The sequence below is a fragment of the Pleurodeles waltl genome, chromosome 2_2, assembly GCF_031143425.1.
Source record: "Pleurodeles waltl isolate 20211129_DDA chromosome 2_2, aPleWal1.hap1.20221129, whole genome shotgun sequence".
Lineage (NCBI taxonomy): Eukaryota > Metazoa > Chordata > Amphibia > Caudata > Salamandridae > Pleurodeles > Pleurodeles waltl.
In genome coordinates this window covers 897,320,458-897,334,809 of record NC_090439.1, presented here as the reverse complement: position 1 = coordinate 897,334,809, position 14,352 = coordinate 897,320,458, and the positions used below count along the sequence as shown (strand labels likewise).

At 46.2% G+C, this 14,352-nt stretch overlaps 1 protein-coding gene across 3 annotated transcripts in view; it reads right to left on the bottom strand.

Moving 5' to 3' along the window:
* Positions 1-14,352, bottom strand: part of RIMS2 (regulating synaptic membrane exocytosis 2) — a 1,513,920-nt gene that overhangs the window by 43,444 nt on the left and 1,456,124 nt on the right. Inside the window, exon 1 of one of the 3 annotated variants that reach the window (XM_069220602.1) lies at positions 8,480-9,722. The exons of the other annotated variants lie outside the window; for them this stretch is intronic. Coding sequence (XP_069076703.1) covers positions 8,480-8,636 — 157 coding nt within the window. The 5' untranslated portion in view covers positions 8,637-9,722. Of the gene's footprint in view, positions 1-8,479; positions 9,723-14,352 lie in introns of those variants that run through there. 3 annotated transcript variants of the gene reach the window in all.

The following is a 14,352-nucleotide window of genomic DNA, read 5'->3' as shown; positions in this document are numbered from 1 at the left end:
AGTCTCCCCCACTTCAAAGGCACATTTGGGTTTTTTAACAGGGCCTCTGCCCCTACCAACTCAGACACTTCCTGGAGAAGAGAAGCTGAACCAGAACCTGCATCCTGCCAAGAACAACTGCCTGGCTGCCCAAAGGACTCATCTGACTGCTTTCTGAGTAGGACTGCTGCCTTGCTGTTGCCCTGCTGCCTTGCTGCTCTCTGGCTGTGCTGCGAAGTGCTCTCCAAGGGCTTGGATAGAGCTTGCCTCCTGTTCCCTGAAGTCTCAGGACCAAAAAGACTTCATTCCTGCAAGAAGAACTCCCTGTGCGGCGAACATTGACGCACAGCCTGCCAGAAACGACGCACAGCATGCATCGCAGTGAAAAATTAACTGCACGCCGAGCCGAAACGACGCAGCCTGACTTCACAAGGAGAAGATCAACGCAGCGCCAGCGTAGTGACTTGAAATTCAACACACGGCCCACTGGATCGATGCAAAGCCGAGCCGGAATGACGCAGCACGACTTCCTCAGAGGAATCGACGCAGCACCTGCAGTGCAGTAGAAATTTCAACGCAACGCCCACCGGATCGACGCCGCCCCTGTGACTTCGTCCTGCCAGCGCCGGAATTCAACACTGAAAACCCCGGAACGCGAAGAGGATCCAAGGCCGAGCACCGGAAATCGACGCAAAGCCTTCCCTGCGTGAAAAATAAATGACGCATCGCTGTGTGCGGCCCGAGAAATTGACGCACACCTCCCTGTTTTCCATGCATCTCCACCTCTGCGGTTCTTTGTGGAGAATTTGAACGCAATCCAGGTACTTTGTGCTTGCAAGAGACCTTTGTTGCTTTTAAGAGACTAAAGGCACTTTAAATCATTTGTACAGTGATATTTCCAACATATGCATATTAATCGTTTTGACCTGCATCTTATCAGATATATATTATATATTTTTCTAAGAACTGTGTGGTGTATTTTTGTGGTGTTCTACTGTGTTTTTGCATGATTATTGCACAAATACTTTACACATTGCCTTCTACGTTAAGCCTGACTGCTCAGTGCCAAGCTACCAGAGGGTGGGCACAGGTTAATTTGGACTGTGTGTGACTTACCCTGACTACAGTGAGGGTCCTGGCTTGGACAGGGGGTAACCTGACTGCCAACCAAAGACCCCATTTCTAACACTGTCTAAAACCAGAAGGCCTCTCTGCAGGTGTCCAGCTGTCACCCGACAGTTCCCCTGTGGTGACTTGTGTATTGCTCCCAGACAGTGGAAAAAATGGCTTGGAGTATGGGGAAGGAGACCCCTCCTTTCTCAAGATGGCCTGGGGGCTGAGCCCAGTCCCTTCCTGAGCTTCAAAGGATGACTACCTTGTCGCTGGCAGATGAAGCTCACACTTAGGCCTGCCTTCCTTTTGTCTCTCTAGTCAGGCTGGCCTTAATCCCGGTGGGAGAGGAAGAAGAGACCAGAACTGGTTGAGGGCGTAGACAAAGGCTTAATCTCTATCCACAGGGTGACACTGGCCATAAAAGTGGATCCCACAAACCTCTCCTCAGAGCACTCCTGGACCTGTGAAGATTCAAAAGAAGGACTGCCCTGCTATTTCAAGAAACTGAGGGAAGACTAGACCCGCTTTCCTTCAACCCAGGACCCGTGAAGAGGCGCTAGGTGACCTCCTGTTTGACCTACAGGTACACAACAAGCTTCCAGCGGTGCCTCTCTCTGCAACTACCCAGCTGATCAGCTCCAACTGTATATACCCTGTAACCTGCTGCTAGGCTCTGCTGGACTGATTCCAAACCTGCAAATTCCCACCCCACCACCCTCAGGTCCTGACCCTTAGGTGGTGTTAGTATATACTTCTCATGTCCCTCAAACTGCAAGAAGTGGGACTTAAAGATTTGCCAACTTTCTGCCTGGACAACCAACTGGCTGAGGACACCTTTGAAGTCACAGAATTTGAATTGCTGGTTGACCACATCTTTCTGGTATGTCCCCCTGAAGGGGGTCTGACTTCCAGAAAAGTTTTGATGTCCAAATGTAGACAACTTCACCAGTAACAAGGCCATACAGCATCCAATTGACGTTGAGGCCTTCTGAGGCATGAGCTTTGCCCATCCAGAGCTTTCCCACCTTCAATGATGACTGCAGCTGGACCCCACTCATTAGCAACCCGCTGTTGTCGAGCCCTCCTTTGGATCCAGCTTGCCCCGCCAACAACCTCTTTTTCTCCATTGAAGTTTGTAAATCAGAAGATAAACTTTACACTGGGACTAAGCACATCCCTGTAACAGGTCCGCGCTCCATCAAGGTCAGTCTTAACTTTTGACTTTGACCCGCTCTAGTGCGACCAGATACCTGTGAATGGCGCTTTGTGGTTTTTGGAGCTATTTTTATTAAACAATAATTCCTCTGGTTCTACTTAGTGGATTTTTGTTAGTTTATTATAATTTCATTTACTAACATATTCTCTATTTTCCTAAATTGGTTTAGGATCTTTGTTGGGCTGTGTTTCACTTTATTACTGTTTGAGTGCTGCATAAATACTTTACACTTTGCCTCTCAGTGAAGCCTGATGGTTTTGTGCCAAGCTACCAGAAGATTGTTTATTCAGTGATTTTAGCAGTTCACCCTGATATGGATTATGATTTTTATTTGAGGTGTGTTTTCATTCCGCTCACAATACATCAATTTCTTACAAATATCAAACTAAAAAATATCCACAACTGCATTGTAAAAGTTAAATAAAGTTTAACATGGGGGAAATCTCACCGCCCCTTTTTTACCTGGCTCATTGATAACTTCTGTCCTAACCTGTCCAAAGGGACACACTTACCTTTCTCTGGACTGGAGTGTGGGACAGAGAACGAAGGTTGCACAGAAAACCCTTCCACACAGAGCACTTATATGATTAATGTCGCCCACTCCGTTTGGCCTCGGTGCAGACCATTAGGCTGCAACAGAAGGTTTACGCAAAATGATACGAAAGGCAAAGGACAAGTTAGTCCATACCCTTTTTCTAATGAATGTCCCATTTGCCAATAAATGTAATGAAGGGCAGAAAGTGGTGGGAGGCTGACTTTAAATTCCCTGGGAGAAAGGGTAGAGTAGGCCAGCCAAGTCTACCTTGAACATGGGAAATGATGGCTCAAAGATTTTAGGTAATCATTGCCCATTTACAAAATGGGGAGTCGGGGTGTGCCGAGTTCACCAGCAGGCATATTCCAGCTCGACCAACTGACAGTGGCAGCCTGTGCATGTCATCAGCAGAGCATTGTGAACCATTGGGCCACAGCACCAAACTAGCAAAGATTTGCAGGCACAACCCAACGGCATAATTCATGCCTGCTGACAGTCATCATCAAAGAAGATGTGGGGACTCACTGCTGCTTGTTCTCCCTGCAGGATCACGGATTGCAAGGTTATTTTTTGTTTTTCAACTGGCTTTTCTATGATTTTGCATCCCAGAGTTTTGCTAGAAAATTGATCATCGCTTCAGTAAAGCTAGATTGTAATTTGCCTATTTACATACCATTTTAACTGAAAAACGAAATTTAAATAATCGTAACTGGAAAGTCCAAAAAAACGAGAAACCATGTGGCAGTACACTTTTTAACTAATGTGGCACTGTGCTCGCTCTCCTGCTGTAAACACTATAATTCTTCTTTCTGTTATAACGCAAGCCTTGGCAAAGAGCTAGTGCCATTGCACTGTTGAGGGAGTACTCCAGCGCATTATCACAGAGCACAAATATACTGTCCGAGTCTATGTCACTGCCCCAATTCCTCTCTGAGGGAAAGGTGGGAATTCAAGGCCTCTGAGGGTTTAGTGGATGCTTGCATACATGCACAAGGCACATTAAACGATAGGTTCACTACCAGTCCAGTCCTGTGTGCTTGTCATTGAACCATCCAGCAATGTGGAACTTCTCTTGTTCTGGCATTTGGGTAGTCAGATATCAGTGGCAGCTCCTCTGCTGAGCGTTGCCCCCCTCCCAACACCCCCAAGCCGGCAGCTGTAAATTGAAAAATAAAAACAATAATAAACAATGTTTATTAGCGTTTTTATTTTTCAAGGGGTGGGCCACAGGGATGACAAGCACTGAGGGGAGTGGTATGTAGCCCCCTCAGTGCGCATGTGTATTTGGACGGCCATTGGCCAAACACACATGCGCACTGAGCTCACTCCACCCCGGCACTGTGTTGCCGGGTCGGAGACAGCAGGCCCAGGCTCCCAGTCTGCCTGGGAGCGCCAAGCCACGGCGCTCCGGCCAGTCCTAATGCTGCTCTCATGCTGCCAGCAGCATGAGAGCAGCATCACGATTGGCTGCAGGCCAGGCTGGGAGCCTGTGCCTGTGTGAGGACCAAGTAGTGGCATGGCAGAGGCAGCAAGTCAAGTAAGTTTTTTTAAAAATTTGTGATTTTCTTTTGTGCCACCCCCCTCCCAAACCCCTGCCCAAAAAACGTCTTTACCCACACAGGAGCTGCCCGTGTGAGATATGGATTTTGAAACCGAGCTTAAAAGAACTCTCATGCTCATGCATGGCAGGCAAGTAACCAATGTCAGTTTTTTCCACAATATTGTGGTTCTTGAAATTCGTTATTTGTCATCAATGCCAGCCTACCGCATAATGGAATGCAAAGGAGAAAAAAAACAAGCACTGGACAAGCTACTCACATGACACACGAAACAACCTAAAATCTACCGGATTTTACATAAATATGAAATAGGGCTCATTAGAAACAAATAGCAAAATAAAAGGTATTGATGTTTGTATCTTCGGGAGTCAATGAATGTAGCAAAATGGCTACCACAGCAACTATTTTCAGACAAAGGGTCAGAACAGTAGACAGCAGCTGCAGGCAATAATCTTAAAATGTTTGTACCGAAGCATATATTTTTTTTTTTTTTTTTTTACAACCTAAGCAATGAGTTCTGTTAGAAGATTAATTGTGAAAAATCAGTGTATGGTGAAGGCATATAACATACAAGGAAAGTGCTCCTTGGCAAAGTGAGTCTTCAAAAGGGCCACTGAAATTATGTGGCAGGGTAGGACCAAATTATGCAGGAGGGTTGGCTAAATTAAACAGCAGAAAGTCAAATTAAGCAGCAAAATTTGATGTTAACCAGCATCTGTGATAATATGACAATTATTTTGTCATTTTTATCCACGGTAAAACTGTCCGGGCAAAGATGTCACCTCGTTAGCATAAGTTTAAAACCCAAATAAGCAATTGTCAACTGAATGGCACCCAATAAACCTTTGTGAAGGGTCTTCGGCTGTACGGCAACAAATATTACTGCATTTTTCGTAAGTTTTGATTCATTTGAACTAGATACATTCTTTTTTTGTTTCCAGTGGCTTGGTTTTAAGGAAGCGTATACATCAGCTACTCTGAACCTGAAGGAAAATACTGGTTTCTCACCCAGACAAACATGAAGCATGACAATGACAATAATTGTGTGGGTCCATTGAATGTCCCTGAAACCTAATGAGGGGAACAGGCCCATGATGACAAAAAAAAAAACCTTGCGCCATGTACCACTGCCCAGCTCAGAATGTGTCACTGTGCTTTCTGTAAGTAAAGCCCTATATGCCTTCAACTACTTTTTTAGGTAGAGCATGCAAGCACTCTGACATGTTATAATCCATCTATGGGCTTTTAACCACGCCCACCGCTGGCCCATCACTATCACTAGTTCATAGGCTTGCCGTTCAAAAATACTTTTTTATCATTGGTAAATGCTTTACGTGTGCCCCTTCTTAGGGCAGTTTTGCTACTGCCTTGGCCATCGACCCTGTTACATGGATAATTGCAAGTTTGCCAATACGTTTGAATGTGAGCAAACTTATTTTACCTCTTGTGCCTCTCTTTCACGCTTATGCTTATGGCGGCCGTGGCACTTTGAATCGGCTTGGTTATGTCAACTGTTTTACTTTTCATTTTCAATTTATGTGGCAAGAAAAGCCCAGTTAGGAATTTACAACGCTAATAGCTCTAACTTAAGACCCATTGCACTGCAAATGCTTTTCTTTATAGCCCTGCTGGCAGCTTGTGGTCTGTCCAACTTTATCTTCTTTATCTTTCTAAGATCTAAAAACCCGGGATGTCAGGAGCCCCTCCTCCTTACTGAAAACCGAGCAACGGAACCCAATACATGTAGCCCTTCTCGTCCGTCCAATCAAAGACCTTAAGAACTGACTGATCTTTCTTTCCATTTAAGCAATTGACTTGATGTCAGAAGATCCCAGTGACAGAACCCCTCTTGGGGTAACCGTGCACTCTACAAATAAACCAACATCATACCTTCATGAATGGACCCTGGCTCATTGCCTTGGCCAAGGCCGAACTTGCATTGCTACGTAGTTGTGCATACCTTTCCCAGAAATACATTAGCAGTGACAAAACTCCCCCACCTCAACAGGTGTCCAAAGAATGACAAGGGTGAACAACTTTTAGGATTGTACAACAGTAATCGCCTCTCAACCCCCAAGACATGCTTCTCGGGTCAAATCAAGCAAACTCAACAAGAGTGAAAAGTGGCGTTTCAGTACGAAGTAAAAACAGAGGCTGCCCTGTATCCTTAAGCTAAAGACTCACAGTGTTTTTACTGGTTCTAGCGCAACAGTTCCAGGCTCACACAAAGCATGATAAACCACGAAATGTTCAAATAAATCAATCCATGTCTTCCGGATTACTACATGTAGTGGTTATAGCATGCGACAGTCATACTGTGTCAGCACTAACTTGAAATGAAAAGGAGGTCAAGAGCATGAAGAAATCTGAATATTGAAACTACCTCCGATGACGGTGTACATTAGCACCCCAGCTGTCTGGCAGCAGAAGGCACCTGCCAACAAAATGATGTCATTTTGCAGTGAAGTGATTTTGCTTTTTCGCCTTTCAGGCCACAATACCATTGAAATGGCTAGGAGCACACGTACAGGAAATCGTGATAAAGAAAAGTGACCTCTTTCACTAGATAACACAAAGTAGCAGTTCATGTGTAAAGTCGAATAAGCATGAGAAACTTAAATGGCTTTAGAAAATACACAACCCAGACTCATCTCTGAAGGTATTGAGTCTCATGTTTCAACTCAAAAACTTAGCAGAAAAGGTACCATGCAGCATAATAGGTGCCACTGGCAGTGAGAGGGCCTCTCCTGTCATCTAGTGGTGTAAAGCATCCCTGACCCCACACACTCTGCTTTCACTTTGCAGATATAAAAAAAGCCTGAAACCAAATGAGGGTCAGCCTGTGTGCAAGAGCCCTAATGTGCTGCATTATCTCCCTATTCCCCTGGGGAACCACCCACAGAGAAGTAAGGAAGGCTAGCTGCCTTGCACTGCCACCAGCAACTCTATCACATCAATGGGAAAGTACTACTGCTCCTCCCAGGTGTTTCTGTAGTTTGTACCATAACATGAGTGGTATACAGCAGAGCGGGAACATTTGCCACACATGCGCTGCTCTAGGAGAACTGTAAGGCAGCATGGTAACTATGTCAAGGCTTCCACTGAGTCTCCGCGGAATGTTGAAGAACCTTCATAAAGACTGAATGGCTCAACCAGGGCTGGATGGGCCTATAGGGCAATCAGCCAGTGCCCGACAGGCTAGTCAGGTCAGCTTTTTTGGCTGTTTGTAGGCCTGTTTTATAGTCTGGTGAGACGGGTTTTAACGCTGATTTCCCTGACACCTAAACAAACATTGCCTGCAGCAAGCTCAAGTGCATGCATTCTTCCATATCTTGCAAAACATGTATACAGTCCTTACAAGTTCAAAACTGTTCCAATTTGCAAATAAGGACCACATTTTTAACTAGCCAGTTCACTAATGGCGGCCATTTTTCTCTCCTAGTGCGTCCCAGGGCTCTGCTGCCGACCTCTAGGCTTCTCAAATACTGCTACGAGGCGTGACAAACAGGATCTCACACTGCACCACTGGTGTACAATGGAGCCTAGGCCATAATAAAATAATTTACATTTCTAAAACAAAAAAACATAAGAAATGGAGGCAAACTAATGTGTCGATGGCTCTGGTGTACTTCTTACTTAATGTATGTGAAATTTTTGTAAATCAATTGAGGAGTGGACTATTAAGAACATTATTTACTCATCTAGCTATTAATGAGCTCATTTGGTGCCTCTATTCATTCTTGCATTGATTAATCCATCTTTATATATGTACGTTCGTTAATTTGTTAATTCTCTCATGCATGTTTTCCATTCATTCAGTTCTCTACCGAAGAATTGATTCTTCCACTAATCCGGCCATGCCATCATTAGATCATGCACTCATAAGTGCCTGGGTCCATACATTCATTGATGTGTGCCTCGCTCTTCCTATGCATGTTTTAATTAATTCACGTGTGCCATTCTACCCATTTATGTATTCACACACACACTGGCCCATCCGTTAAGCACCGATTCGTGCGTTCGTTATGCTATTCATTTACCAATCCTCCCAATGCTTTGTGCTTATTGCCTGCTCACCTTCGTCCTCTTCCAGCGAGTTCATGCACGGGAAGTAGCCGGCCAGCGCCTCGAAGGAGGCGGAGAGGCTGCCGCGGCTGTGGGAGCGGTGCATGCGGCCGCCGCTGCCCGTGCTGCCGCCACTGCCCGCGCTGTCCTGGCTCTGCTGCCGGCCCATCTTGCACGAGGCTCCGCCGCCCTGCGCGCGGTACAGGATGCGAGGCGTCGTGGCGGCGGCTGCGGCAGGTGCCGGCCTCTGCCCTCCGCGACGGGAGCTCGGAAATGGTCAGAAACGGAGCGCTCGCCTGTGCCGGGAGGCAGCTTTACCCAGAGCCAGTAGCTGAAGAGGAGCCCTTTGAGTGAGGGGGGGGGGGGGGGGGGGTTCACGCTTTGTCCAAGTCCCTCTGGCTCAATGCCGTATTCCCGGCTCAGGGGAGCCACCTGGGGGACGACAATCTGTACCCTCCCTGTGCACGATATGGCCAGTCCCAGAGCAGGTTTGCGAAAGCTCTGCTCGCAAATAAGGTGGGTTTCGGTGCCAAACTACCTCAGAACCCCAGCCTATCGTGTGCCTCGGAACTCAGTTCTCCATTGTCCAAAATATTTCAGAATTCCAGGTGCCAGTCACAAATCTTCACAATTACAGTGGTCCAAAAACAAATACTCCAGTGTCTCAGATCCTCGGTGCACTGGTTTTCAAATATACACTGGTCTGAGAGCACCAATGACAACTGTCAGTCAACGTGAGTGAATCAACATCCACACTATCTGACACCGGAGCACTAACCTATCAACAGTGTGCCAGTCTCAAGTGTGTGCCAAATCCCAATGAGGTCTGCGCCTCCCTGGCACGAGCGCTCGGTGCACACAACCTTAAATCCCGGCGCCCAAGGCACACATAGAAGATGCTGTTGCTCTTTTCAGCACGACGTCTTCACTTCGGCACCAGGCACGCTGCACTCAAAGACACTGCTTTTGGTTTTCTCTGCACTCTCTTTCCAGTCCCGCACCAAGAGTACAGCATGCACATACGACGCTGCCACTGCTCACTAATTGACACATAGCACTGCAAGAGCAATCTCAGCTGCGCCCTGCTCAGGATCCAGTGCCTTTCTCCCCGCGCGCCGGTAATCAGATCCAGGACATCTCACAACAGCCTATCAGGGCCACGTCTGCTGGGTTGCCAAGACAGCCACTGTCAGGGAAACCAGCCGCGCAGCCGGTGCACGTGCCAGCCACGCTCACTCAGGACGCGCGGCACACTTCGGCGCACGCGCAGCCAGCAAATATTGACTTGTTTTTCTCACTTCAAACTCTCAGCCGGCTGCACATCCCTGCTAACTAACGCCACTGTTGGAGAAAAACAGGACTCAAACAGTCCTAGGAGACAAATGCACATTAGGCATAGCACAAAAGCAATAACCAAGCGAGATAAACAGCTGACAGGTAAATAGGGGTAATCTGAGAAAATTGCCAATAAACGAAACAATACAGGGCCGCTGTGCAACGCCAGGAAACTGTTGCTAGTTTCATACTTTCATGCGCTCCGATCCAGTGACTTTTCGGAATGTATGTTGCGATCAAAATAATGGAAAGCGAGACATAGGAATAAGCGATTGAGACTTTATTGAGTCTCAGGCATGACAGCCCACGATTGACCTTCCGCGTCGCCCGAGTCGCAGCCAGAATGAAAAAAGATTCTGACAACACCCCCAGCGAGCGAGAACACAGAACATAGGCAAAAGTCGAATATACACATTACACTCAAAGCATAACACAGCCTGTGCATCTTGTGGCGCTGCCCGAGATGCACAGATGATACAACCGGTACATGTACACATTCATATGTATACAACCTCGCTTCAGAACAAGACACAAGTCCTAAAACAAGCATTTACAATGCAATGGGTCTCGCATTTGCTCGAGTTAGATCTATTAGCGTTGTAAACTCCTAACCGGACTTTTCTTGCCACATATATTGAAAATGAAAAGTAAAACAGTTTCACTTAAGGGAGCCGATTCAAAGCGCCACTCCATGAGCGTGAAGGAGACACACAAAAGGAAAAAGAAGTTCGCTTGAAGTCAAACGCATCGGCAAAAGTGCATTTAGCCATGTAACAGGGTCGATGTCCAATGCGATAACCAAACCACCACAAGGAGGGATAAATGTAAGCATTTACCTTTGAAAGGCAAACCCATGAACAAGCGAGAGTGATGAGCGTGAGGTGGGTGTGATTAAAAGCCCAACTAGATAACAACACGTTGGAAAAAACAGCTCTTGGGCGCTGTTATGCTCAACCTAAAAATGACAACGCAATGAAGTAATACCATCACAAAATGTGCCACATCATGTTGCATAATTTGCCTTTCTTGATAAAATTTAGTCAACATTGCCAAATAATTTGGCCCTCCCTGGCTGCATAATTCCAGTGGACCTGTGTATATGCCTTGATAGCCCTGAAAGGTGTTGCTTAGTATAATGTATTGACGTAGATGCCTTGCTAGTCTCAAAAGATGTTACTTAGTATTTTGTATTAATTGGCCATGACCTGTATTCTCTTCATTTCTTCCTTTTGTACTCATAAAAAAAAATAAAGATTAGAATAGTTGAAAAAATGCTCTAAGAATTGGTAGTGTATTAATACACTTGTTTTCCTCTTACCAGTAATAACACTTTTTCAACAGAAAATATACTTTTTTTTAATGGTGCTTACAGCCTTGAGACCATTCCTAAGCGCTTTGGACCACCTACATAGGAATGTCCTGTGGAACAAGGTGAATATGAGCAGGTTTTGGTGATACCGATGCGTACTCAAAGGGGCATACATTGGCATCTCTCTGCATTATTTACCCTCTTCCGTTCAGGTTTTACTATTACAGGATTATTCAGCAGCACTGTGTGTCTCATCACGTGTTCTGTTAACCCAATTCTAAACTTGGTCCCTGGGTGACAGCTGTAGCTCTCAGGCTAAGGACTCTTTTTAGGAAATTAGGAAAGTTTATGTTGGAAAACACTATTAAACCAGTGCTGTTAAGAACTTTAAACATACCAAAGTTAAATTAAGCAGTTCTGAAAAAAAATGAAATTCATTAAACAAGCTCTTTTACATCTATAAACCTAGGGAATGTGGATGCTAAATTCCTGCACATTGCCCGTCTTTCCAATGTCATCACCCCTCATTGATGACATCATTGACGAGATCAGAATTTTATGTTTGGAGTGTACGTTCTTTAAGAAGAGTAGCACAGAATCCAGACCAGAGTCGAGTGCTAGACTGTAATGGTCTAAAGTGGTGTAGAGTAGCATAGAGTGATCCAGAGTAGAGCCACAGAGTGCAGTGGCATAGAATGGAGTGGCACAGTGTGGAGTGGTAAAAGGTAGACTGCAGTTACATGGAGTGGCAGAGTGCAATGGCATAAAATAGTGTAGAGTGCAGTGCACAGAGTGGTGGGTGCAGGGTAGATTGCAGTGGCGTACAGTGGACTGGCACAGAGTGCAGGGGCATAGAGTTGAGTGTTATAGAGTAAAGTTCATTGGCACAGTGTTGAGTACAGTGGCGCAGAGTGGAATTGAGCAGAGTAGATTGGTGTGGCCTAGAATGAAGTGGTGTAGGGTGAAATGACGAACAGTGCAGTGGAGTAGAGAAGAGTGAGAAAGAGTGCATTGGCATACGGTAGAGTGGTACAGGGTAGAGAGGTGTAGAGTAAAGAGGGGTGAAGTGGGGTGGAGTGGTTCACAGTGCAGTGGCTTGGAGTGGTGTAAAGGGAAGTTCAGTAGAGTGCAGTGATGTGGAGTGGTGCAGAGTAGAGTGGAGCAGAGTGGAGCACTCATGATGTTGTATCACACTTCCCTTATAGACAATACATTCTCAATTGAAATGGGCTTTACATTTGCACAGGCATACAGGTTTACTAATAAAACTATACAGTGCACAGCCGAAAATGTGTGGAAATTGCATCACCTAGTGCAATGTTTTGATCATACTAAAGTATTTGTTTCCAACACACTTCAGAAATAACACAAATATGCATCATTTGTGTTCCTAATTCAGATATATTCTGACATACTTACACAGTTCATTTAAATGTTGTGTGCTAGAAAAAAACATTCTACCTCAAGTATCCAGCAAGACTGTCACGTAAATCCTCTCACTTTAAAGTCAGAGAAAGAAAAGTAAACTAGTGCCATCGGAAGACAGCGCCAAACATTTGACCTAAGTCTTTGAATGCACAGCAAATGTGAGATAAGAACAAGATTTACAAGCCTTTTTACAGAACAGGACTCAAAAGGACCTTATGGTAATAAGGTTTTGGCAAGGGAAGGAATAAACTAAAGCTGGACATCCTAAAAGGAAAATATGAGTTACAAAGCCAATTGCAAGCAAAGGGCAGAATGCATCCCTCCGTGAACCTTTTGAGTGTCCACAAGATGTCTTTAGCAAACCAGACAGCTGTGCTGTTTGGTAGGCTGCAACATAAAAATTAGTGTTTAAATAGCTATTCATGTACATACTCACATAGGGGGTCATCTATAGACCGCAACACTCTCGGTGGCCACCAATGCGGCGGTCCAACCGGCCACATTACAACCCTGGCAGTCCGACCGCAAGCTAACCCAGGATCTTGGATCCCGGCGGTCTGGAGGTGATGGAGGTCCTAATCCGACCTCGTTCTCTGCCAGCCTTTTCATGGTGGTTATACAGCCAGGAAAAGACTGGCAGAAAACAGGTGCAGGGGGCCACAGGGAGGCCCCTGCACTGCCCATGCACTTGGTATAGGCAGTGCAGCCCCCCCCCTGGTGCTTCCTGCAAGAGACAGCATTGCCACTGGCTTGATTACGACAATGCTGTAATCTGTTTCCTGCAAGGCCAGCGGGTGGAAACGTAGGTTTCCGTCCTCCGACCTAGCAGGAAACCTATAATAGCTCTGGTGGGGAGGTCACCACATAGGCGGCGGCCAGCCTGTCGGGAGTTTGGTGCACAGCGTTTTCCATTCGCCAAACTCGTACTGACCCACCATAGTCCGATTTTTTTGCTTGAATCTTTTTTATTTTTAGCTTTGCATTACAAACAGCTTTGTCAGAGAGCTGCATTTCAAGGTGGAGATTCAGCATAAATGGTGTGCAATAACTTTGCAATTACAAAACAACAATTAACTACTTGGAGTACGTTTTGAATGCCCCCCACTGTCCCAACATATCTCCCATGTCCAGCATCCACCTCTGCCGGTCCATGGAGGTCCACCCCCTCACCACGAGGCAAGTCCCCGCAAGCAGGGACGAAGGCAGTGTATGCGCATTTCAGCAAATGCAGTAGTTAGCCTGTGTCGTACAGTTCATCCAATAATCAACAGTGTATCATTGGCCGCAGTAGTGCCTATGTTTGTTGACTTCACCCGCCCCTCTTAGTTTATCAAGCATCGCATCCAATGGCCAATGGGTATTTTCGGAGGCACAGGTTGTCCTCTCTATGCAGCGCCACCCCCTCCACCTCTGCCCACACTGCAAAGGAGTTCTCCAATGCTGCTAGTGCGGGTGTGACCGTGGCTTTCCAGCTCCTGGTAATTAGGTGCTTAGCGGTCAGAAGACCAAAGTCAAGAAATCTCAACGAGGCTTTATGCTCCTTGGCCCTGGAGTATAACCCCAGGCGGCGAGCCTCCCATGTAGACAGAAGTGAGCACAACGTGCGATCCGACAATCTTGTTGTGACGCCATACCAGTAGGCACTAAGAGAGGGGCTGGACCAAAGCATATGGAGCAAGCCCGCTCCCGCCAGCGCTCAACGGGGGCATGTGGCATTCAGCAGCTGATAGTATTTGTTTAGGGTAGCCGGCGTGGGATAGGCCCTGTGAAGAATGTAAAGTTGGATGAGGTGGAACGTAGAGTTACGGGGAAT